This window comes from Pungitius pungitius, chromosome 3, assembly GCF_949316345.1.
Source record: "Pungitius pungitius chromosome 3, fPunPun2.1, whole genome shotgun sequence".
In the NCBI taxonomy this organism is placed as follows: domain Eukaryota; kingdom Metazoa; phylum Chordata; class Actinopteri; order Perciformes; family Gasterosteidae; genus Pungitius; species Pungitius pungitius.
In genome coordinates this window covers 23,414,487-23,438,675 of record NC_084902.1, presented here as the reverse complement: position 1 = coordinate 23,438,675, position 24,189 = coordinate 23,414,487, and the positions used below count along the sequence as shown (strand labels likewise).

At 47.0% G+C, this 24,189-nt stretch overlaps 1 protein-coding gene across 4 annotated transcripts in view; it reads left to right on the top strand.

Moving 5' to 3' along the window:
• Positions 1 to 24,189, top strand: part of kcnh7 (potassium channel, voltage gated eag related subfamily H, member 7) — a 50,536-nt gene that overhangs the window by 21,646 nt on the left and 4,701 nt on the right. The window contains exons 4-16 of one of the 4 annotated variants that reach the window (XM_037483759.2): positions 1,089 to 1,568; positions 2,491 to 2,511; positions 2,989 to 3,012; positions 3,891 to 4,105; positions 8,389 to 8,814; positions 11,085 to 11,316; positions 11,434 to 11,601; positions 14,377 to 14,576; positions 16,952 to 17,195; positions 19,487 to 19,686; positions 20,207 to 20,276; positions 21,061 to 21,315; positions 22,801 to 22,960. In XM_037483759.2, coding sequence (XP_037339656.2) covers positions 1,089 to 1,568; positions 2,491 to 2,511; positions 2,989 to 3,012; positions 3,891 to 4,105; positions 8,389 to 8,814; positions 11,085 to 11,316; positions 11,434 to 11,601; positions 14,377 to 14,576; positions 16,952 to 17,195; positions 19,487 to 19,686; positions 20,207 to 20,276; positions 21,061 to 21,315; positions 22,801 to 22,960 — 2,695 coding nt within the window. Of the gene's footprint in view, positions 1 to 1,088; positions 1,569 to 2,490; positions 2,512 to 2,988; positions 3,013 to 3,890; positions 4,106 to 8,388; positions 8,815 to 11,084; positions 11,317 to 11,433; positions 11,602 to 14,376; positions 14,577 to 16,942; positions 17,196 to 19,486; positions 19,687 to 20,206; positions 20,277 to 21,060; positions 21,316 to 22,800; positions 22,961 to 24,189 lie in introns of all 4 variants that reach the window. The other 3 variants (XM_062561349.1, XM_037483767.2, XM_062561350.1) reach the window with 3 other exon arrangements.

The window sequence follows — 24,189 nt, the reverse complement described above, 5'->3', positions numbered from 1 at the left end:
TTAAGGAGAAGAAACACCCACACACTAATGTACACACACCCCCGCAACAGCAGTCAGATACCTTTCAGTACGATAACTAAATATAGCTACATTCAACACTGAATTATGAGCTAATTAAAGGATTTGCTGCGTGTATGTTTATCTTCTGGGTGCAGTAATTGGAAACACACTATGGATCATTGCGAGAGCTCATGAGCAGGGCGTTAATTTTGAAGAAAAAAAAACTACAAACAAAATTCTGTTCATCAACGATTCATTTAAAAAAATGTCAGTGTTGGACTATTGCGAGACATTCTTCTGATGGTGTTTTTGACGAATGGTCTTATCCCAACTCACATGACACAGAACTTTGTTCTCATCTTCACTTTAGCTTCATCAAGATGAGCGGCTGGTTTAGTCCAAAGTTCCAGCACTAGATTCTGAACGCTGAAAAGGAAGGGGGCCACATTCTCTAGGGCATACAGAGGGGGTCGGCCTTGTATAAACCGATAGAGGCCCGTGTTACAGCTGTGTGAATATTGAAGAAAGCTTTGTTTTAGGTCAAATTCCAGGCCAGGATAAAATGACAGAGGGGGCTCTCTCCATTGTTCTCCTAAAAGGAAAATGATTAATCAAAACGGGCACTAGCCAAAAGTAGAAGGTAGTGTCAACATAAAATCAAAGAAAACCCTTTTTATTAATGCGGGTCCCTGTACCTGAAGGAGGCTAGCAGGCGTGTGAGGCCTTCAGGGAACCGCATGCTATCAGTCAATGTCTTCCGCTACACGTTGCAACCTCGTGCTCAACCCTCGACGCACTACTGTTACATTTCACCAAACGTCTTTGGTGATTTAGTTCCTGACCAAGATGGGGCATTTTTTAAGGCCGCGTTGGCAGGCTCCTCTGGGTCGGGGATATCGAGATCTGCTTCAAATGCAGCAGGTGCAAGGTCGCCAGGGATGACGTAAAATGCCGTAAACTGATTCTTTTGCTCCCTAGTTTTCCACAGCCTTGTACTTGTACAGTTTTAAATGTGATACCTCATTGCCCCAAGGCTCTCCATACGCTTCATACTCCGTGCCATTTGTCCTTCCTCTTTCCTCTCTCAGGGAAAGGGAGATTCTTTCGCTTCCGTTTCCCGGCCATACCACTCCTGGGCATCAGCAAGCAGTCGCTCCCCCAGGAGGACCCCGACGCCGTCACGGTGGACTCGCCGCGCCACAGCGAGGGCTCGGTGGCGACGCGCGACTACCAGCCCCCCACGACCCGTGAGAGCTGCAGCCCCTCCTACGCCAACGACACCCGCGCCCTCATCGGCCCCAGCCATTGCTCCACCCCCCTGTCCGGGCCCCTGGACCACTCGTCGCCCAAGGGCCCCTGGGATCGGGCGTACCCGGAGCAGACGGTCACCCAAACCCACCATCGGAGCAATGAGGACACGCTGGTCGCGGCGCCGTCTATCCCAGGCCTCACGCCGACCGCTTCCAGGGAGAGCGTGTGCAGCATTCGCAGAGCGTCCTCCGTACATGACATGGAAGGCTTCGGGACCAATGCCAAGATGGCGTTCAGGGACAGACACGCCAGTGAAGGTAGGAGTCTCCTGCTCTGCTGTGGCCCCAATGCACGCGGCGTTTTAAGATGGTTTCTCCAATTGCTAAGACACACCCCCCCACTGCAACTTAAGCTGTCATGGTTACTGTGGAGCCCATACGGTAACTAACTGCACTCAGACTGAAAAGCTTTTTTTAGAGAGAGCAGGCAGATGGGTCTGCAGTACGAGTTTGTAGGATGTTAAACTGATGCAGTAACAACTCTTAAAACACGAAATAGCATTCTTAAAGTAAACTGATGACAGTGTAAAGGTAAACTGAAGACAGTGTAAAAGTAAACTGATGACAGTGTAAAAGTATCTTGAAAGTCTCAGTCTTCATTCACTGCTACAATCGTTAAAAAGCACAAGCAGCATTTGTAGACATGGCGTATACAGTAAGAAGCTAGCGTAGCATAGACGTGCTGAAGCTATTTAATGGTGAGCAAACGCTGTCGTTTAGAGCAAATAATAGTAATAAAAGTGGACTAAGAAATGTATTACCAAATATTGACTATACTTTGGGCTTAATTAATGGCTGAACTGACTGTGATCCCAACCAACGGAGAGAGATCTGGCGTCTCTCTCACTATTCTAGTGTGTCACCGTCTACACTATGTGCTATTGATCTTTCCATGAGTTGTATTAGGCTTCTGGCCTTTACTTGGATGAGCGTAAAAGTGCTCGAGACTGTTTCCTCCAGGCCAATTAAGTCAGCCCTCACCCCCCCCCCCCCCCCCCCCTCCCCGCCCCCCCCCCATCCTCCATCCACGTCCAAATGGCTCCCAGTGGCTGACACAGTAATACCTCTACTTCACAGTAATTTGTCATCAAAAAACGCACCAAAAAAAAAAAGAATTCATCTCTCACCCCCCCCTTTTTTTCTTTCTTTCTCTTCCGCTGTCATGTTGCTACAATCACAGACAATGGGCGCAACATTAAAGGTAACAAACTCCAGCTGTTGGACATGAGCACGTGTACCAGATAGCGTGTGCGGCACAAAAGCCTGCTTGCTGCATGAGTCCACCCCCCCCCCCCCCCCCTAAACACACACACACACGTCGGAGGTGTATGTTGAATGCAAATGCCCCGGCATTGTAAACTGGAAACACCGGCACAGGACTAAATGACTCTCCGACCAGCTGACCAGTCGCCCAAGAGAAGACATTGAAGAGAATCAGCTTTACCAGATGATGCCTCCCACTGTCTGCAACCACTGTTTCCATCTCGCATGTTTATGCACAAACGACTGTATTTCACGCAATCGCTTAGAACGTATTTCCTCCCCAATGCTATATTGTTTGATTATATGAGGTCATGTTTATGCCAATGACGACCGACCCAGCGATCCATCCAGCCATCCCTCCACTATTCCCACGTTCCACTTCACCGCCCGTTTCTTCTCTCTCCCGGTTTGCTAGTGTCTCGCTCCTGGATGGCCGGGGGTATGGCTTCAGCTTTTTCCCTTTTTGTTGAACTTATTTTTCATGACTGCACTGACTGACTGTGATGGCTGTCACCATGGCATGCGTTTGAAGCTGTGCTCATCATCAGCTGTCTGTTCCTCCGTCCTTGACTCTCAATCACTGTACTGTACTTTGTGAAAAAAATAGTCCTCCGCTAGTTCACTGAGCTGAATCAGCGATCCTTTCTTTTTCACTTTTTATCACTCCCATTGGGTCATGTGTCTGTCAGTTTGTTAGTGTACTGCCGTCACACAACGTTTCAGTGTTGAATACCCTCACGAGAAGGCAGGGAGTAGATCTTTGACAGTTTGAAGTTGCGGGGATCTTTTAGAAGGAGGCAACATTTAGTTAATTCTAGGGTTGGGTGCAGCAACAGTCCCTTTACCCTTCAGTTCGGTTCAGCTGCAGCTCATCAAGATACATTTTCCTTGTTCAAGTTTCAGCGCATCGTTCCATAAATGAACGTAGCCTTGGCTTTCCCCTTTATAAAGGCCCTAGTCATGGTAGAAACCCCTCATGGGCCATAAATGTTTATTTTTAAAAGGATGTTGGTTATCACCAATGTGCTGTCAGATACCCACATTCGGCTAGAATAGATTGAACCTGAATCGGTACTCGTTAGTACCCACATCATTTGTTTTCTACTCGTAGTGGAACACAACCCTGGGTGGTTAAACCAAACTCAAATACATGTTAGAAGGTCTTTTGGTATCTGTTGTATTCTCTTCGTTGTGTTGTTGTGCCCACCCACTCCAAAAGTAATGGCCCACCCCATGCTCATTTCCCATGATGCAACGATTACCAGAAAATTATTCAGAGTTTTTACCTACCCCCCCCTCTGTTGTTTTCCGTTTCAGGGCCGCTCAGCCAGATCCGGTCCAGCCTGCTGGGCTCCACCTCCGACTCCCACCTCAACAAGTACAGCACCATCAACAAGATCCCCCTGATCACGCTCAACTTCTCCGAGGCCAACAGCGAGAAGAAGTGCCCCTCCCCTCCGTCTTCTGAGAAAACAATCATCGCTCCGAAAGTCAAAGACCGCACACACAATGTCACCGACAAGGTCACGCAGGTAAGCGGTCGACGGGCACGGTGCGAGAATCCACATTATGCTCCCTTTTTAGTGTGATCTGGTTTAATTGCCGCTGATTGGAGGCCTGCCATGTGTATACGTTTAAAAGAGGAGGGGATCTGATTGGATTGGAGCATTGACATAACTCACATGACATGTCGGCCCATGTGATCAGAGCAGATTTGGCAAACACGATAGTTCAAACGTGTACATTGGATCCTTAAAATCCTTCATGGAACTGTAAGTTGGGTTTAAAAAACATACAGATAACAATATACATGTGCAAATCGTCATTATTTATCATAAACATGTAGTACTGCAAAAACCTTTTGTTTTCAGACTTGTCAGTGCTCAAACCTAGTTTGCAATTTTGTTTCCAAACCACCCACCAATTTATATTGTGATATTTATTTTGGTCTATTTAGTTTTTCTTTCTTACTTTTTTATTTGGGTTTGTGAAGGCCTGAGTCGAAAACACGAGGGAAATTTGGCGTGTCTGTCCCTGTTTTATTTGCCCGTGTATGAAATCATCTACAAGATGGGCCATGAAGTTCTGAGATCAGCAAAGGTAGAGTTGGCTATTCTGTAGAGAGACTGAACAGTGCTGCTTGTCACTTTGTTTCCAATTTGCAGAGCCAGGCCTTTGTATAAACACAACATTTTGTTTTCAGCGCCACACAGACAGCAAATATATTTGTGGAATTTGGCAGAACGTGGTTTGGATTGGAATCACTGCAAACATCTAAAGTGTTTCCTACAAATACCAACTTAAGTACTGCCAGCAGCACTGGATAAACTACGACTATGATGAATAAAAATAGTTATCACTCTCTTTGGCTGATTCATGTGCATCGCCGGTCTTGAGGAAATTATATGTTAAAATGGCCATAAAACATTAGTTTCCCCCTTTTTTTTATTTTAATGTGTGTCAAAATCCTCCAATCCTACATATTAAAAACTAATAAAGAACTACAGTAGACATTGATTTTATTAATATTTCATACTACTGTCCTTTGCTGTCAGTCTGAGGTTGGGCAGACTGGAGTGTAGAGAAGTAAGAATTTAATATTAATGCCCAGCGTAATATCATTCGATATCACTATTAATCACTCGCACTGACTGAGCAGCCCATGAAGTCAGCAGATTGCACCCCCCCCCCCCCCCCCCCCGCTGCCTGCCCACACCCTCCTCCTTACCCCACACACACCACACCCTCTTCAAACACACCCTCCTCCTTACCCCACACCTTTGTCACACACACACACACACACCCACACACAGGCGTGCCTCAGGATGATTTACTGAAAGTCAAGGGGTTGGATAGGTAAAACACCAGAGGTGTCCATCACTTGGCATATAATCAGGGAGCCGCTTACTGCTGACAGACGGCGTCCAGAGCTCTTCCGCTTGAGTTACTGCCAGGGTTAGAGGTCGTTCTCACCTTCCCAGACACGGCCCAGAGTAGACCAGAAGTGTAAGTTACTGTATTCCCACACCACAGATTAGGTCTCCGATTTGCTTATTGTCCATTTAAGGTGTCAGAAAGAGGGCACAGAAGTTGACCCTTGTTGGCAGGAGACTGGAGCCACAGCCCCACAAGACCACACTGACCTCCACATCCAGCATTAAAGCAGCACAGAGGGCAGGCAAATGGAAATGTGCTTTCAATGGCATTTTGCAACATGTGGCACACCGGAGGATCTGAGAACCCAGTGCTGTGCAACTTCTGTGTCTACACACAAAGCCCCATCAAATAAACGTAGTAACAAAGGGTAAATAGGCCCACAGTTGAGATCAGTACACCGGTCTCTAGAGGCCCCGACTGTGGCAAAACACGGACAGGAGCAGATGGCTTGAGAAAAAAGCGACCCTGGACTCCTGCGAGGCGTCATTAGAAGGCGTCTGAGCAGACCGCCTCTTCCCCGGCCTCCTCGGGCAGATGGAGCCCCGGAAGCCGGCCGGCTAAGGGAGAGCGCTCACACGGATGTCTCCCTGCGGCCGGGTTCTTTGAAGGCCACAACTTGGCGTCAGCGTCTCATCCTAAACCAAGGCTGGATGTGGAAGCTTAGTCTGCCCGCTGCTGGCTTTGCGTTGGCATGGTGATCTCAGGGTTCTTCTTAAAAAAACCAAAAGTCTTTAAAAGGTTACTGACCGAAACAACATGAAACAACCCACACTCCATTTTACTCTATGAATGATAGCCCAACCCTGTTTAGTTTGTTTGAAGCCACTCCAAACACAGGTGTGTCATTCACGCCACGTGCACATAGATACAGTGGCGAGGGTTAGATCATTAAGATGGGATCTTTAAATTTAGGAACCAATTAACGGCAACACTTTAATCAAGAGCTGGTGTTCCCCTGATCCGTTGGCCCGTCTCGGGCGTCCCTGCAGGGCCGATTTTGCGTTGCAGCCATCGTGTTTTATATCGTCACAATTGCTCATAAGCTGCGTGACGGTAGAACAGTGTTTGTGTGCTGCTCTAACGCAAAACCATTCATTGGTTTGAGGAATGCGTCTGAGATGGCTTATCGAGACATTACTGCAGAAGAATCAGCTGACTCAGCGGGATCCCCTTGTAAAGGCGACTCTAAATCTCAATGGGCTTATCTTATCTATGAAATAAAGAGGAAAAACACTGAATATCAAAGGTGAGCAGGCCTTTCTGTGAGGTGATTTTAACCCGCGTCCGTGGTCATTTCTAACACCGCAGCCAGTTGGGAACTGCCATGACAGCAGCATTTTGGACACCTGCTTTTAATGAAGTGGCAGGCTGATGAATAATAGCAGGCTTCCTGCCCCTTTGCTTCCTGGTTGATTTCAAAGGTCATCCCGTTCGAGAGGGTGGAAACGTTTGACCCTCCAGCGCACCGAGGCCATGAGTTTCTCTAATAACCATTTCAATTATTAAGGCTTTGCCCTTTCTGTCTTTTTTTCTTTTCTTTTTTTTGGCTCTACAAATGGTCCTCCCTGGGCTCTGCCCTCTCCTGCAGGTCACTGGGGGTCATGAAGGTGATCAGGCCGGAGGACGTGGTTCCTGCAGTGAACCGTTTTCATTCTCTGGCTCGCTGGAACACAGTCATTTGGTTGCCGTTCGACCCTTCCAGCGGGCGTACTTTCTCTCCCTGTTCCTCCTTGGAGCCACCGAGCCGTGCACTGAGAGGCAGACACTTAGATGAGTAGATGCGTCGGCCGCCCCGCTCCAATCGTTACTTCCGAGTCATTGAGACTCTTATCCCAAATGGTCCGTGAGGCCGCTGCAATATTGAGGTTAAAAGCTCCTCAGGTGTGTACGTGGGAGCCGTAATGGCAGAGATGATGATCTCCAGGCTCGCTGGCGCGGATCAGAGCTCCATTTTGGAATGCAATATACTGATGGAATTTCATGCAGGCAGTTTTCATTTCTTAAGGAAGTGGTTTCTTTTTGTTTATATTCTGCAAAGCAAATTAAATCATAATATAATTTCTATCATGATTTATAGTATTCATCTCAGAAATTCATGGATGGAGTAATCGGCCTCTGCACATTAGTTTGTGCACCGTATGTACACCTCCTGCAGCCAGATTACTCCTGTATCCACAAACACAACTTTTAATCAACCTAATCCTCAGTCATATGGTATGATGCAACTCTGCATAGCAGCACGCACATCGACCCTAATGAATGGCGGCTTAACATTTTACCAAATTGAATATATTCTCTTGAAACCTTGAGGCATGATTACGATCTTTAGTTGCTCTTCATTGTGACCTTGTGTACATGCAGAACAATCAGACAGTGGAGATTTTGAATATTTATTTTCTACCTTAAAGGGTTTCTCGTTGATTCAGTATTGCAAGTTCTGGTTCTCTGGTGAGACAGAATTAAAAGGAAGATTGTTCAAATCAAGCACTGAGATATCATTAATTATTCAGAGAGCACTGGGTCCTATATTTGCTGTAATGCAACTTAATGGCATCTTTTCTGAAACTCAAGATTTAAGTTTCTGTACATTTTTTAACGTGGCATCAGCGTCATTCAGTGGAAGACTATTTTGAATGTTTTTTCTCCTAAATCTGTGACTTTAATCTTAGTGAATTTCTTCTTTTGCATTTATGATTTAATAATGTCCGTGTTTTGTCTTGTAGATGTACGTCTTTTACCACAGACCTTCGGAAGTCTTTCTATGAATATTACCGTTCTCCCCTTGCTTCACAATAAATATACCTACAATGGCCTTAATACGCAGTGTATATAAGCTGCTAAGAGTTAGATAAATCTAAATTCTGTGTCCCCCTCCCAGGTTCTCTCTCTGGGGGCAGACGTGCTGCCGGAGTACAAGCTCCAGACCCCGCGCATGGACAAGTGGACCATCCTTCACTACAGTCCCTTCAAAGCTGTGTGGGACTGGCTCATCCTGCTGCTGGTCATCTACACGGCCATCTTCACGCCGTACTCCGCCGCCTTTCTCCTCAACGACATCGAGGAACAGATGAGGGGCAAGTGCGGCTACTCCTGCTCCCCCCTCAACGTGGTGGATCTGATCGTGGACATCATGTTCATCGTGGACATCCTCATAAACTTCAGAACCACGTACGTCAACTCCAACGAGGAGGTGGTCAGCCACCCGGCCAAGATCGCCATCCACTACTTCAAAGGCTGGTTCCTCATAGACATGGTGGCCGCCATCCCGTTCGACCTGCTCATCTTTGGCTCGGGATCCGATGAGGTGAGGGGAGGGCGGGGGTTGAGGGTTCAACAGTTGTTAAGTCATTCTTCTTTAGTCATCCTGAGTTGTTGGGGTCACTAACGCAATCGTCAATCAGGGTATCCCAATCGGTTCAATCCCTAAGCATACTGCTGGGGAGGAACTGTTTAGTCTCCAGTGTGTGTTTCTGGGGGAGCAGTCTAATGCTCAGAGTGAGAAGTTTAGGGAGTGCAGTAAGTAGATGAATGTCATCGTGAGCACATCCCTAGAAAGCCTCCTTTTCGTATCCAGATCCTGCACACACACACACACACGGTTAACGTGCAGCGTCAGTTCTCGGTTATATACCCCTAGGTGTGTGTTGCTTGCTGTGAGTGACAGGTGCAGAAGAGCGAGCGGACAGCTGAGCGACGCCGCGGCGCGATGTGTGTTCCTGTCACACGGCTAGATGACAGAATGTGTGTTCCCGTTACAGCGTGTGTCAAAAGCACACAGTGACGGGACGGGGGGGGGAGCGACGGGACACTAGTATTTTTAGCGCCTCAGATCACCAGCGGCAACCAAAAATAACGCGTCTGCTACCGTTTGTAGTTCTTTCGTCTTTAGGTTGTGTTATTTTAGCTCTTTGTGCAGCGCCTATATTTAGACACAATCCCATGCACCTTAGTTGCCTGGAAACCATCTTCGACATTGTGGATGAGATTACATTTCCTTTTTTTGCAGATTCCATTAGAAACACGGCAGGTTGAGATCTCCTGTGGGAGAGTTCTCCGTGGGCTCTACAGGACTCTGCTGGACTGTACAGGCAGCCAGATGGAAAAATGTCCTGGTGTAAAATTTACATACCGGAGTCCTCTGGGCTCCTGTCATTTCCATACCCCTGTCCTGTTGTGATGGGCAATATTTGCCTATCATGTTCACTTGTGCTTGGGTTCCAAATTTGAGGTGATGGCAAACTACGGTGGTTTATTGTGAAAATGTGCTCTACGTCTCCATTGAACCCAGAATTTCAATATTAAATCCTGGGCAGAGCAGAGGCACGGTGCACATAAACAGCCCAAATGTGCCTTGGAGTAGCAGGGATCTTACTTTAAAAGGAGTTGATTTGTTGGTTCAGCATTCCCAAATATTTCAATGCTGAGTCATAGATTAACATAAACTTTAGTACACAGTGTCAGACGGTTATTTGTTGTCAATGAGGCAGTTCCAAAAAGTTTAGATCTTTTCTTTGGGAAAGACCTAATTCTGCAAAAAATATTAGGTTAACTTTTTGAGATCAAAGTGCAGCTCCTCTGTCTCCTTCTCTTGCAGTGGGCATTATTTTTGCCTTTTTATAAACACACTGCAGCAAGTTTAGGAGTGAGAGGAGGCCGGTTCATTGAAACCAGCAGCCCCCTCAATCTGACTTCAGCCCTGGTGGAGTTGAGCAAATGTTCCGAATAAACACAAACTTGTTTTTAGAAGGTATGTACTCGTATTCATACACAGCTGGTTCTAGATGGAGAGAGATTAGATGGATAAAATGGCCCTGCAACGCTGGTGGCAGATGGCCAGTGGGATGTGTTTTCTAAAGCTGGGTTCTAATGGCAGCTTTAGCCCGCAAACACCTCCCGACTTACTGTGAGCCCAGATTTGAATCAACATCGGACCGAGTTGGGGCGGCACTACACCCGAGGCCGACGATGGATAATTCAGAGCTCTTCTGTTCCGATGTATGATTCATACGCCGCACGCTCAGTCGGCGGCGGAAAGGGGAGCCCGGGCTGCAGGGGGGAAGGTGGCGGTGATTTAGGGCCGAGAGTGGGAGAACGGAGGCTCGCTGTTCCTCGCCATGACGGAGGACGCACCTCGTGAATCATCTCTCAAAAAGAAAGTTCAAACTCCAGTGGCTCCCTCCTTGATTTTTAAATAAAGCATTTTGTTTTCCACCCTCACCTGTGCGTGAGGCCTACAACACGGTTGAGTACTGCAGTGATTTCCCCTGGGGTATTTGGATAATTGTCAGGGCGTGATAGGACTTAATAGCATCCTCACTTACTGTGTTTACAGATTGTTGGAGAGTGAGAGATCGTGTCGTATGCTGCCCCCTCCTCCCCCTCCCTCGCGGTCTGCATAGTAATTTAGTCAGTCTTAGCAAGGAAGATCACAGTGCTGTAAATGAGACAGAACAGAAGGTCGACGTGTGTACGCTTGTAATGCGCCGCCTGTTTGGGTCTGTGCGTGTGTGCGCCCGCGTGTCCATTGAGGGGTTCCAAGCTGCTGATATTTATTGTTCCATCTTCTTGTCATAGACCACCACTCTGATCGGTCTGCTGAAGACCGCCCGTCTGCTGCGGCTGGTTAGGGTCGCCCGTAAGCTGGACCGCTACTCCGAGTACGGCGCCGCCGTCCTCATGCTGCTCATGTGCATCTTCGCCCTCATCGCCCATTGGTTGGCGTGCATCTGGTACGCCATCGGCAACGTGGAGAAGCCTTACCTGGAGCATAAGATAGGCTGGCTGGACAACCTGGGGGTGTCGATAGGTGATCATTGTTTTTGTTTTTTTGGTTCCAATTTTTCAAACAGTTGTGAGAAAGTAAAATGATGGGTCACCGTTGGTGTTTGTATGTACTTAACTTCCCCCTTTTTATGGATCCTAGGAAAGAAGTACAACTATAGCGACCCCAGTTCAGGCCCCTCCATCAAAGACAAGTACGTCACGGCACTCTACTTCACCTTCAGCAGTTTGACCAGCGTGGGCTTTGGGAATGTGTCCCCCAATACCAACTCTGAGAAGATCTTCTCCATCTGCGTCATGCTCATTGGATGTGAGTGACTGCTGACTCACAGCACATCTCAGGTTTTATTAGATTTAGTGTGATCAGGCTTGCTTCACAGTATTTCGTTTTCAGATACTATTCTCCCTCTTACTATAGATTTATGACAGTAAATAGAAAATGTACTCAAGTCATCAGGTCGGCGTTTGTATGGAAGTAAATCTGTGCCATCGGGGGTTGAAATAAAAAGTTGATTGAATTTCTAGCACTGAATATTTATGCATTGAAATTATGTACCTGAATGTTTTTCAACATTAAAACACCGCAAAAAAATTCAACCTAAAAAAAAAAAATGTTGAAATATTCGAAATGGAGGCTACAATATCCAACCCCAAAAAATTCAACCTTGGCACACCAACATCCGGAGGTTACAATATTCAACCCAAATAAATTCAACCTTGGCACACCAACATCCGGAGGTTACAATATTCAACCCAAATAAATTCAACCTTGGCACACCAACATCCGGGACACTAAGGAAGAGCAATCGATTCTAGATTCAAGATCAGGAGCGTGCGTCAAGCTAAAGGAGCGAGCACCCAAAACACCTTCGGCTTCGGATTGTAGCCATGTCCAATAATAACGGGGCTTTAACTCTTCATGTCATCAGTGTGGTTTGTTTCTGTAAGATTCCGTAATAGACAGCTGACATTTGTACATTAACAGACTGTGTTGGACATGAACTAAGCGGAAGTTAAACGAGAGCGTACAGCCGCTCACAATACACTCACCGGCCACTTTATTAGGTACACCTGTCCAACTGCTCGTTAACACTTAATTTCCAAGCAGCCAATCACATGGCGGCAACTCAGTGCATTTAGGCATGTAGACATTGTCAAGACAATCTCCTGCAGTTCAAACCGAGCATCAGTATGGGGAAGAAAGGTGATTTGAGTGACTTTGAACGTGGCATGATTGTTGGTGCCAGAAGGGCTGGTCTGAGTATTTCAGAAACTGCTAATCTACTGGGATTTTCACGCACAACCATCTCTAGGGTTTACAGAGAATGGTCCGAAAAAGAAAAAACATCCAGTGAGCGGCAGTTCTGTGGGCGGAAATGCCTTGTTGATGCCAGAGGTCAGAGGAGAATGGCCAGACTGGTTCGAGCTGATAGAAGGGCAACAGTGACTCAAATAACCACCCGTTACAACCAAGGTGGGCATAAGAGCATCTCTGAACGCACAGTACGTCGAACTTTGAGGCAGATGGGCTACAGCAGCAGAAGACCACACCGGGTGCCACTCCTTTCAGCTAAGAACAGGAAACTGAGGCTACAATTTGCACAAGCTCATCGAAATTGGACAATAGAAGATTGGAAAAACGTTGCCTGGTCTGATGAGTCTCGATTTCTGCTGCGACATTCGGATGGTAGGGTCAGAATTTGGCGTCTACAACATGAAAGCATGGATCCATCCTGCCTTGTATCAACGGTTCAGGCTGGTGGTGGTGGTGTCATGGTGTGGGGAATATTTTCTTGGTACTCTTTGGGCCCCTTGGTACCAATGGAGCATCGTTGCAACGCCACAGCCTACCTGAGTATTGTTGCTGACCATGTCCATCCCTTTATGACCACAATGTACCCAACTTCTGATGGCTACTTTCAGCAGGATAAAGCGCCATGTCATAAAGCTGGAATCATCTCAGACTGGTTTCTTGAACATGACAATGAGTTTGCTGTACTCAAATGGCCTCCACAATCACCAGATCTCAATCCAATAGAGCATCTTTGGGATGTGTTGGAACGGGAGATTCGCATCATGGATGTGCAGCCGACAAATCTGCGGCAACTGTGTGATGCCATCATGTCAATATGGACCAAACTCCCTGAGGAATGCTTCCAGCACCTTGTTGAATCTATGCTACGAAGAATTGAGGCAGTTCTGAAGGCAAAAGGGGGTCCAACCCGTTACTAGCATGGGGTACCTAATAAAGTGGCCGGTGAGTGTACACCTCTTCTTCTAGTTTTGAATTCATTTAATGATGCAGAGATCCTTGGACAAGCTGTTAGGAGTGATTGGCGGAGTTTTGAATCCAGGAACGCGCTTGAAGAGGCACATGAGCCGCTGTATCGTAGTGGGGGGGCAGCGGCTTTAGCGGAGCGTGCAGACGCATAAACCCGACAGAACATGCAGGAATAACCGCAGTAGCGCCGGTGGAAGGATCCTTTTTCACAGCGGCACAAGCCGATCTCAGTTGGGTATTAAGCGACATTCAAAGTCCACGTAACGTTAAATGAGTCTTCATGACCATGGGTAAACTTTATTGAGGATTGAGGATCCCGTTATTATTGGACATGTTTACAATCCAAAGCCGAAGGTGTTTTGGGTGCTCGCTCCTTTAGCTTGACGCACGCTCCTGATCTTGAATCTAGAATCGATTGCTCTTCCTTAGTGTCCCGGATGTTGGTGTGCCAAGGTTGAATTTATTTGGGTTGAATATTGTAACCTCCGGATGTTGGTGTGCCAAGGTTGAATTTTTTTGGGTTGAATATTGTAGCCTCCATTTCGAATATTTCAACATTTTTTTTTTTTAGGTTGAATTTTTTTGCGGTGTTTTAATGTTGAAAAACATTCAGGTACATAATTTCAATGCATAAATATTCAGTGCTAGAAATTCAATCAACTTTTTATTTCAACCCCCGATGGCACAGATTTACTTCCATACGTTTGCCTTGAGAAAAATCTGCCTCACAGCGAGTCATGTGGTAGCAGCAGCGGGGGCTTTTATGTGGATACCGTGGCATAAGCGGTACGACTTCTCTCCCAGCTCTAATGTACGCCAGCATCTTCGGGAACGTGTCGGCCATCATCCAGAGGTTGTACTCGGGCACAGCCAGGTACCACCTCCAGATGCTGCGCGTCAAAGAGTTCATCCGCTTCCACCAGATCCCCAACCCGCTGAGGCAGAGGCTGGAGGAGTACTTCCAACACGCCTGGACGTACACCAACGGCATCGACATGAACATGGTACGACGTGTGTGTATGTGTGTGTGTGGATGCGCGTGGCTTTTAAATTCTATTTAAAGAAACAATAAAGTTAGCTTTTGCTGTTGCTTCTTCCTGTGCCGCTTCTTCTTTTTCTCAAATCCTTTTTGACTTTCAACTTTGCTGTCAAAATGCTGTAACCACATCGTGAAGAATTCTCGTTATGTCCCCAGCAAAGTTGGCCCCACAAAGTGAAACCAAGGCCACAAGCTATTGCATACTGTAACTCTGGCTTTTTGTCATCCTGATCCTTCCTGTTCATGGTACTTATTTAAGCTTGTCTTTTCCATGTCTGCCTCATGTCAAATGGAATGACCCCGCCACTCTGGTAAGAGCAGGAGGTACATGTGTTAACAAAAGGAATGTGGATGTGAATGATGGTCGGTGGTAGAAACTTAGCTGTGTTTGATTCCAGTAGTGACGTTACTTCAGTTGTTTTGAGTTGCGTGACGTTTTTGCACAGAAAATAACCAATAGCGTTTAAGTGATATTATGCATGTTAATGTTCCCTCACTGTCTCACCCGTTGCGTACATGGACACGTACTATAAATGGTGGCTGCGATGCCACATAGATGGGTAAACCGTATTCACTCGTGCTGACGGATGCTGCATAACACTGACCGTTTCCGTCAGGCCCGCTTCCAAGGATAGTTCCCATGTTTTGAAGCAAGGTTCTATGAGGTTCTAATTCAGTGTGTTTACGACAGTACACGGCGGTCTGCCCCACCCCCCTCCACCCCACGCAGCTGGGAGTAATGACACTAGAGCAAAGCAATGGGCTGCAGGAGGAAACGGCAGTAAAATCAGCAGTTTTTATGTACACTATATTTATATTTTCACTGCTTTGTCTTGCAGTCAGATGGAGAACTAAAACTATAATCTATGCTTTGTTTAAAGCTAGTGGACTCCTGTAAAACAAAAAAAGTCCATGAAAGCTGACAGCATGGTTTCTTTCTGTTGTGTGACTCTGGTGACTCCAAACTAACCCTTGTAATACACCAAAGTGATGCAATGACGGGCAAAACATGAACGGTAGACCAGCAACCTTTGAGGTAACCTTCCTCTTTTTGTCCCGGGAGTCTGCTGTTGTTGGCCTAGGCAAAACAGTGGAAATAATGTAAATGTAGCCTAAACTTGAACAGATTTGTTATGTGTCTATTTGAAATGCAGTTTGTTGCAGCCCACCGACCACAGCGGTGCATTGCTTTGGTCCCGTGGCCCCAACCCTTACCCTCCTGTTGGTTTCAATGGCACACACAGACTCTGGATGAGAACCTCTACAACCCATCTTCAACACGTTCACTGTCTCTTTAATTAATGACTCTGCTTATTGAAACGCGACCCCTCCCCCTATGATATTCATCATTTATCAGAGACGGAGTGAATCACAACTGAGAGAGTGGCGCTGCCAGTCCCCCCCCACCTCCCCCCACTGTGGGAGGCTTGGCTGCACGTTCTGCGGTGGCACCTGCGCTTGCCAAATGTTGTTCAGTCTTTCCTTTCCAAATCTACCGATCACTTTTTGTTATGAGCAACACAAAGATAATAAAATATCCAAAATAGCCAAAAAGCTCAGTTTGGGCCACATTGCTTTTGGGGTCATGACTAAGAAGAATTAGAAATGTGTTTTGTTGTTTCAACTGTCCTTTATGTGTCCTTGAAGCCCTTTGTGTCCTCACCTCTCAGTGTCTGTTATGGTGTTACAGCTTAAAAGAAAAGGTGGTCCTTTACAGTCAGTTCATGTTGTCCGCGGATCATTAGCTGTTTTGTCACCGTATCTTTGTCTTTGAAGGGTAAGTGTGCTATAAGTATTTAATTCATCAGAAGGATCATACTCTTAAAAACTGTTGAATTTATAGGAAATTGATGTTTAAATGACTTTTCAAAATATCTTCTATCATTCTCCCTCTGTTGCTTATTTATATTTTCTTTTTTACTGAACAGCAGACAATAGTCATGTTTCTATCTCAGGACATAAAGGCAGGGCAACTCTTAAACTCAAAATGAGCTAAAGTAAGTGAGAACAAAGTTTGATCTTCTGTATTCGCTCTGTGCTGCAGCTTCTCTGAATGTGCTGTCTTGTCTCTTGTGCCTAAAAGGCTCAGTGCAACAGTCTGCTGTAGCTCTGTGTTGAAAGACATCACCGGGTACGATGGGTTTTGAGGAGAAGGAAAGAACCACAAGTGGCAATTGTTTCAAATTTCTCTGAGAAGGAAAAAAACCCCGAATTGGCCTGCAACTTCACCCCAAACCAGAATATGCGGATTCCCTGCACGCCACAGCCACAGTAACCTTTAAAGACCCCCTTGTGTAACCTCTGCCACTTTGACCCGTGTTTTGCACTCAGGTCCTTAAGGGTTTCCCAGAGTGCCTGCAGGCGGATATTTGCCTCCACCTCAACCAAACCCTCCTCCAGGGCTGCAAAGCGTTTGAAGGAGCCACCAAGGGCTGCCTCAGAGCCCTGGCCATGAGGTTCAAGACCACCCACGCGCCCCCCGGGGACACCCTGGTCCACGGCGGAGACGTGCTCACCGCGCTTTACTTTGTGTCCCGCGGCTCCATCGAAATCCTCAAAGACGACATCGTGGTGGCCATCCTCGGTGAGTCTGGCTGAAAACCTTGACGCGTGGCGCTCGTCTGCATGCTTGAGCAAAGATTCCTGCTGTGTCCGTCAGGTGGATCCTGAGCTGGAGCTTAGGTAGTAGCAAGGGCGTAACAATGGTTTAGACATTTCCTTTGTTAAAGTCCCCAAGGACAATAACCAAGGAGTCCGGGTTGGTCCACCCACACGCCGTATCTGGTCGGCGAGTGTCCGCTGTGCCTTCTGCACGTTTCCCCCGGCGGCATGTAAACACAGACCAGGATCAATGAAGCGAACTCATGGGGGGAGTAGAAGGGTTTGCAGTTGATGATGAGAGATTCCAGACCAAGAGAACAGTGTTGTAGGATCACTGTTACGTCGTTGCACCAGCTGGTGTTGAAGTAGAAGCAGATTCCTCCACCGTTCGTCTTGCCGGAGAGCTCCGTGTCGCAGTCCTCTCTGAGCAGCTGGAAGCCCGCCAGCTGGAGCGCGGAGTCCGGTATCGATCCACAGAGCCAGGTCCCCGTAAAGCACAAAACGGAGGATGTCGAAAAAAGTCTCTGTCTCTCCTCACCAGCAGCTGAAGTTGGTCCAGTTTGTTGCTCAGTGAGCGCACGTTGGAGAGAAAGATGCCCCGAAGCGGTGTGCGAGAACCAACGAGCCAAGAGACCGATCCATTGACAGGAGAACAGATATTTTATATATTTTCTGCTGTATATTGGGGGGGACAGATTGGTATTTTCTGGAAAATTTTGATGCGTGGTTACGCCTATGGGTAGTAGCCTCCAAAGCTCGTTCATTCATATCTTGTTTGTTTGACAAAAAGGAGAAGCTATTTATTTCCATATTTCCTGGGTGGGCAGCCGTCCAGACAAGCGCTATAGTATTCAAGGACAATTTATGTGATTATGTAACACAGGGAGGCACGGCGTACTCCACTTGTAGCCCAGTTAACACAAACTGCATCAGGGCATTTAAGAGGCTCGTGGTGGTTTGTGTGCCTGTAGGATCCCGGGTGTGAGGATTGGACGCCATGCTCAGAGACATTCCCTCAGCCTTCCTGAACACAGCAACAACCCACTCAAATTTTTAGCGAGCTTAAAAGACGTAGAACCACACAACGGAAGCAATCTTTCCTGAATTCCCCTCCGTTAGTGTGGGCGCTGGGGGGGGCTTAATGAAGATGGCTTTGTCGTGCTGTGCCTTGTTTGGCAGCTATAATCTCTGTTGGGTAAGTTGTCGTAACTTACTTCAAAGCAGACTGCCATTGCTGTCACGCCTCTGAGGAAGACAAGGGGAACGGAAAGGGAGCTAACAGGCACATTAAAAAATGAGGCGCTGAAGTAGTGGGCGGGGCCATGGCAGGGAAGAAGAGATGGAAAATCACGTCAGGTCAGTGGTTTGGTGAAGATTTGGTGAAAACCAGCGACGCATAAGGGGCACAACGAGCAAGAAGCACGGAGGCTGAGTTTGTAGGTGACGCACAACTGGGCACAGAACTGCTGCTACAGTACACCAAGCGGGAACATGCTGGAGGTGACAGTAATGGCATATTAATGTGATGTACACGGACGGGAGTAATTATTAAATGGCACTGTGCCGCGAACAGGATGAATGTGACTTTTTAAACCATAACACACTGAATACGCCAGTGTACAAAATGTCAAATATGAGGGCAGATTTAAAGCTTTATTTTAATAACCAAACGTTAAGTGTTGGTTGTAAACAAAATAGAACGCACATTTAGATTCTGTAAATTATTTTGTATGGCTTCATTTTTATGGTAACTTAGTTTAATTGCATTTCAATAACTTCTGAATGTCATACTATACTAGAACATTTTTTTATGACCTGACTCATTACATTCTCTGACATATTCTCTGCTTTACAATGACTTTTCATATCCTACTCTGATTTTCAAAAGGCCTGTTTGTGGCCTTCGTGCGTTCAGCCAAATTCATGGATAAAAATTCAGTTGAACTGTAGTGATGAAAAAAGATTATACATATTCTGACCTCAGACCGAGGCCACACTAAAGCAGCCACGTAGGTCACTGCGCACTAAACGGAGACGGGAATGTGCGTCACGTGTGACTTCTTTGTGCGGACGGACTCTGTGCACGTCCTTTTTTTCAGCCTCCTCAGCCCCCCCCCCCCCCTCCCAGCTCTGCCAGGTGGCCCTGTCTCTTCCATAGGTCATCACATGCTGTTCTATATGCATGTCCATCACACAGCAATAATAGGGGAAGAGAAAAGGCAACGTGCCCGATCAGCTAACAGGAGCCAGTCGCCTCTGTCCGATTTGCTCCAGGTAAGAACGACATCTTTGGCGAGATGATCCACCTCTTCACCAAGCCGGGCAAGTCGTCTGCGGACGTGCGCGCGCTGAGCTACTGTGACCTGCACACCATCCAGAGGGAGGAGATCCTGGAGGTGCTGGACATGTACCCCGAGTTCGCCGACCACTTCCTCACCAACCTGGAGCTGACCTTTGACCTCAGAGATGAAAAGGTAGGCGGCATTGACGGAGGCTCGGAAAAGGAAGCAAAAGGTTTTGATGTCAAATCCATCTTAATAACTCTGCCTTGTAAAATCCTTGTAGAAAGACATAGCACATCTCTTTCATGTCCATTTCGAGAGAATTAATGTCTGTTATTAATTCTCCTTGGTGCTTTGTGGTGATGGGGGCTAATAAAGACCTTGTTCTTTGCTCTGCTGATGCCTGAGGGAGTGCATGAGGGATGAGAATATTTGGGTGGGGTGGACATTTTGGACACAATATAGGCTGTAATTATGATGAACAGAGTGTAATGGAAAGATGTGAAAAAGCCTGCGTCACGATATGAACAAGAGATCACATTTGTCACTTGTTCAATTAGCGCTTAAACCAGAGCAGGAAGTGCACTTTGTGTTGGCCTCCTGTCATTATTTCAGAAAATTGTAAAGAGAAGAGACACGAGACGGTTCTGGAAGGATCACAAGAACATTATTACAAGTCGTTATGCAATAATCACCCGTTGTCCTTTTACAGACGACAGATTCCAACCTGGATGACATCGAGGGTCGAAGACGAGTGTCCTACAAAAGGAAGTCTTCTGCAGGTCAGAATGAGACGCAAATCACATAATGATGTTGGTTTGATTCAATTATGGACCCCACACACTGTTCCTGTCTAATTTGTAGCAACGTCATATTTTCAGCTGACTAACATCCCAGTCCGCCTGTACTGAAGCAGCATAAAAACACCAATACGGTCCGATTCTATGAAGTCCAATGTACCTGTCCATCTTTAACATCTTTAATTTGCTGCTTTAGACTTCATTGCATCAAGAAATAGACAGGGTATTAAGCCCCCTTCTGCATTCTCAGCCATCCCTCCAGTTCAGTTACCCAACAGGTAAACGCTGCAGACAGTCAGACCGTATCAAAGGGGACAGTAGTTAAAGTGCACATTATTAGAGGACATGTATTAAGGTGGCGGTACTGAAGATGACTGCATGTGAAGAACTGTGGAAACCTTTTGTCGCCAGGAGAGCTGGTACTCAGCAGCACTCAGCAGTTTGGCTTTGATTCTGGCAAATCAAAGTGTGTCACCATGGTTACAGGAATCCGGTATCACCACCTCCCAATATAACACTCAAGTGAGGACACAGAATGTACAGAACAATCCCGCAGGCCCCCGTCCATCGGGTGTGAGGATCTACATCTCCGGCCGTGTCCACGTGACCGGGCGCGTCCTACGTAGCTTAGATCAATAGGACATTTGAGCACTGTTTGTCCTCCATTCAAAGCCAAACACTGGCTGGCTACCTGTTGTCAAACTAATGACGTCCCCGGAGGAAGCCGAAGCAGGCAGACTTCCTGATTACCCATCTCTCCCCACAGGCTCCCACAACAAGGAGCCGGCGGCCGCCTACTGTGGCGCTAAACAAGGGAGGCGAGCCGAGGAGACGAGGGAGTCCGCCGAGGGTGGGCGGGGCGAGGAGGATGAAGCTGCTGACGAGGAGGAGGAGGAGCAGAGGCCCCTGTGTGCCGGAGTGCTGGGCTACCCGGTGGTGAGGGACCACGGCGTGGGCGGCGGGCAGAGCGGCGCCCCAGGGGCGCAGGCTGGAGACGACGTGCACAATCACAAGTATCGAGGTGACGGTGACGATGTCTTCATTCATGATTCTTCTCTTTACAGTAGAAAATACATTTTTTTTCAAACAATCAAATATCCCAGAAGAACCAGTTGGAATTCCGTCTTTTGTGTGCCAAACCCCTCCCTTGTTTGAATGGCCATGATCCTCGTACATCTGCAGGCTTGTCCTCTAAAGTTGAACTCCAGAATGGTAATTGGCTCACAAATTAATTCAGAAAAGGCCCCAAATCCCTAAATCCCAGAGGAGGAATGTCACACCTATTAAAAACTCCCAAACAGGGATTATGTGTATTAATGGTGAAACCTAAAGCCAACTCAGTAATAAAACGTAAGAGGATTATATCCAGTGGGCCGGGGGGCGGTCACCCCTATGGACCATAGGTCATATCCAAATCAAGTATTCATAGGACACATTGGGGGAAATAGTTTGCTTGACATCACTGTATAAGTTCGGTCCAAATCAAATCTTTTTAAAGAAATGTGAGAGCTGAATGTGGACTGTAAAAATGAAAGTAGAGGGTTCTGAAAAGCCTCCCACAGATCCACTGCAGACGCACACTGATCCACACCAGGGATCCCCAGCAAGCTGTGTGAGCTTGCTGGGGATCTACTCATTCACTCACTCAGATACACACACACACACACGCACCAGTTTAAAAATGCTTAGTGTCGCCCAGTGAGTACACAGGGAAGTCCTGCAGCACATGTAGCGGAGCTTTGTTCACGCTGCCAACTCAGTGGGGTTCGAAGCTCACACAGCTGATTTGATGTTATTATTCCACAATTCCGCTTGTTGCAGCCAAAAAAGGATTTCTAAGTAGACCATATGGTGATATTGATTCCCATCAACACCAAATGACGAGCTGTTCTCCAGCCATCACTTTTAAACCTATTTCTGGCTGTTCGTGCCTTGTGTTAGATACAACAGAATTGAGTTTATTGTAGTCAAATGTGATGAATACATGGAGAAGGGCACTATTCTGTTTATAAAGTGAATATTTAATTAAATACAAACTTTAGGAACTACATTGGTTCACTTTGGAAGGATGTACAGCTATGTTGTTTTAATGAACATTTGGCTTACTAATATGACTTTATAATTTGTTTATTGTTTGGTATTAGTAAATCGTGGGTTTGCACTTGTACATTTACCACTTTGGTCTCCAAGGCTTTTTCCTTGTTAATTATCAAGTTTAATCTCTGAATTCTTTTCTCATAATATTGGCCCCCATCTCAACATGGATTTATTTTCCTAAAACGTCCCTAATGGACGAAAAGGGGGTAGAGAGGGAACAGCTCCTGCTCTATCAGCTGAGCTACCATGCCCCCCCCCCATTTCTCCCCATGTGCAGGATAGATGTTAGCATTAGCATTCAGGAGCTGATCAGCTAAATGATGACTGAGGAGAAGATGCTTCCCCAGAGGTTCTGTCCTGATACCAAACATCATCGTGTGTGTGTGTGTTCTCACGTGCCTCCCTCCAGAGCTCCTGGCAGACGAGTGGGGGCGCCAGCGCCCCGGCGAGGGCGCAGAGGAGTCGGCCCGGTGTCGAGGAACGCCAGCCGGGGAGAACGACAGCGACACGGACCTCACCTACGGCGAAGTGGAGCAACGGCTGGACCTGCTGCAGCAGCACCTCAACAGGTGGGGGCGTGTGGCAAACCAAGGCCTCACACGGATGAAGTGCACGTGTGTGCGTTCCGACACGTCCCTCTTACTGTGATCTGTGGCCTCATTTGTTAAATCCCCCCTAAGTTTATCTCAAATCCCATCATATCAATGTTTCAAGGGGTATGAAGGAAGCCAAGTGCTGTTTCAATGTACAACCCTTTTTAAACTGTGTCTCCAGATGCTGGGGGGTACCACTGCATGTGTGGGAAAGGGTTATGTAAAGCCTCTGCTGAATGGCGCCTGATATGGGATGTGAGTGGAGTCCAGCTGTGTCGGGTCGGAGGGCTTTTGTACTTTGTCACCTTACAATCTGCAGATTGCTTTCTTCTTTTAGAGAAGGGACCTCTCTGCTGCAGGCCCAATTAGCCCCTAGCAGCCCCTTCCAGGTCTCAAAACTGCTGCTTAAATTCAGCCCTTTCTGCTTTAAAATCTCCTTTTTTTAGGATTTCACCATCAAGTAGTCAGAATAAAATAAATGGAAACTAACAGATCTGTTTCTCACATGTCATGCACCTTTTAGGAATTAGTCTTGTCATACAGAAAAAGAAAAGACGCCATCGGCTGACTGTACCATGACAGCCGTTTTTTTGTCTGTTTCAACAAAGTCATCTTTCAGAGCTCACAGTACACCCCCCCCACACACACACCCCGTGATTCAGACTGTAATTGGCTGAAAATACTTGCATAAAGACATTTTGTGCCAGACACCCATGTGAGCGGCTCGAGTGATTCTGGGCTGGTGCACAGATCCAGATGGGGGGGCGCGATGTATTTATGGCGTACGGCCACGAGACGCAGACGCACAGACTGCTGACGTCATCCTGTGAGGTTGGGACAATGGAGGTCGCAGGGAAGCTGGTCCCAGAGGGAGGGGGGAGGGAACGGTGTCCGCCGCCACTTCCCTTGAGAGGGGGGGGGTTAAAGACAAATGGCTCCTCCTGCTGCACTCTGAGGGCAAAATGCTATTTAGTGCAATGGCTCCCGTAGGCGGAGCTATGCACATTAGATGATCATTGTGAGCAGATGGCCCCCTGCAGAATAACCTCTGTCATGGGGGGGGTGAATGAAGTGTAAGGGTTCGAGGGGTTGGAAGGCTAGAAGAGTGCTCTACAGGGGAAGTGAAGTTCTGCAGCACAGTCGCTTTTGCTTTGTGTCTTTTTTGTCGATGGACTGAAGAAAAGTGTGGGAGGAGAGAAGAGGCG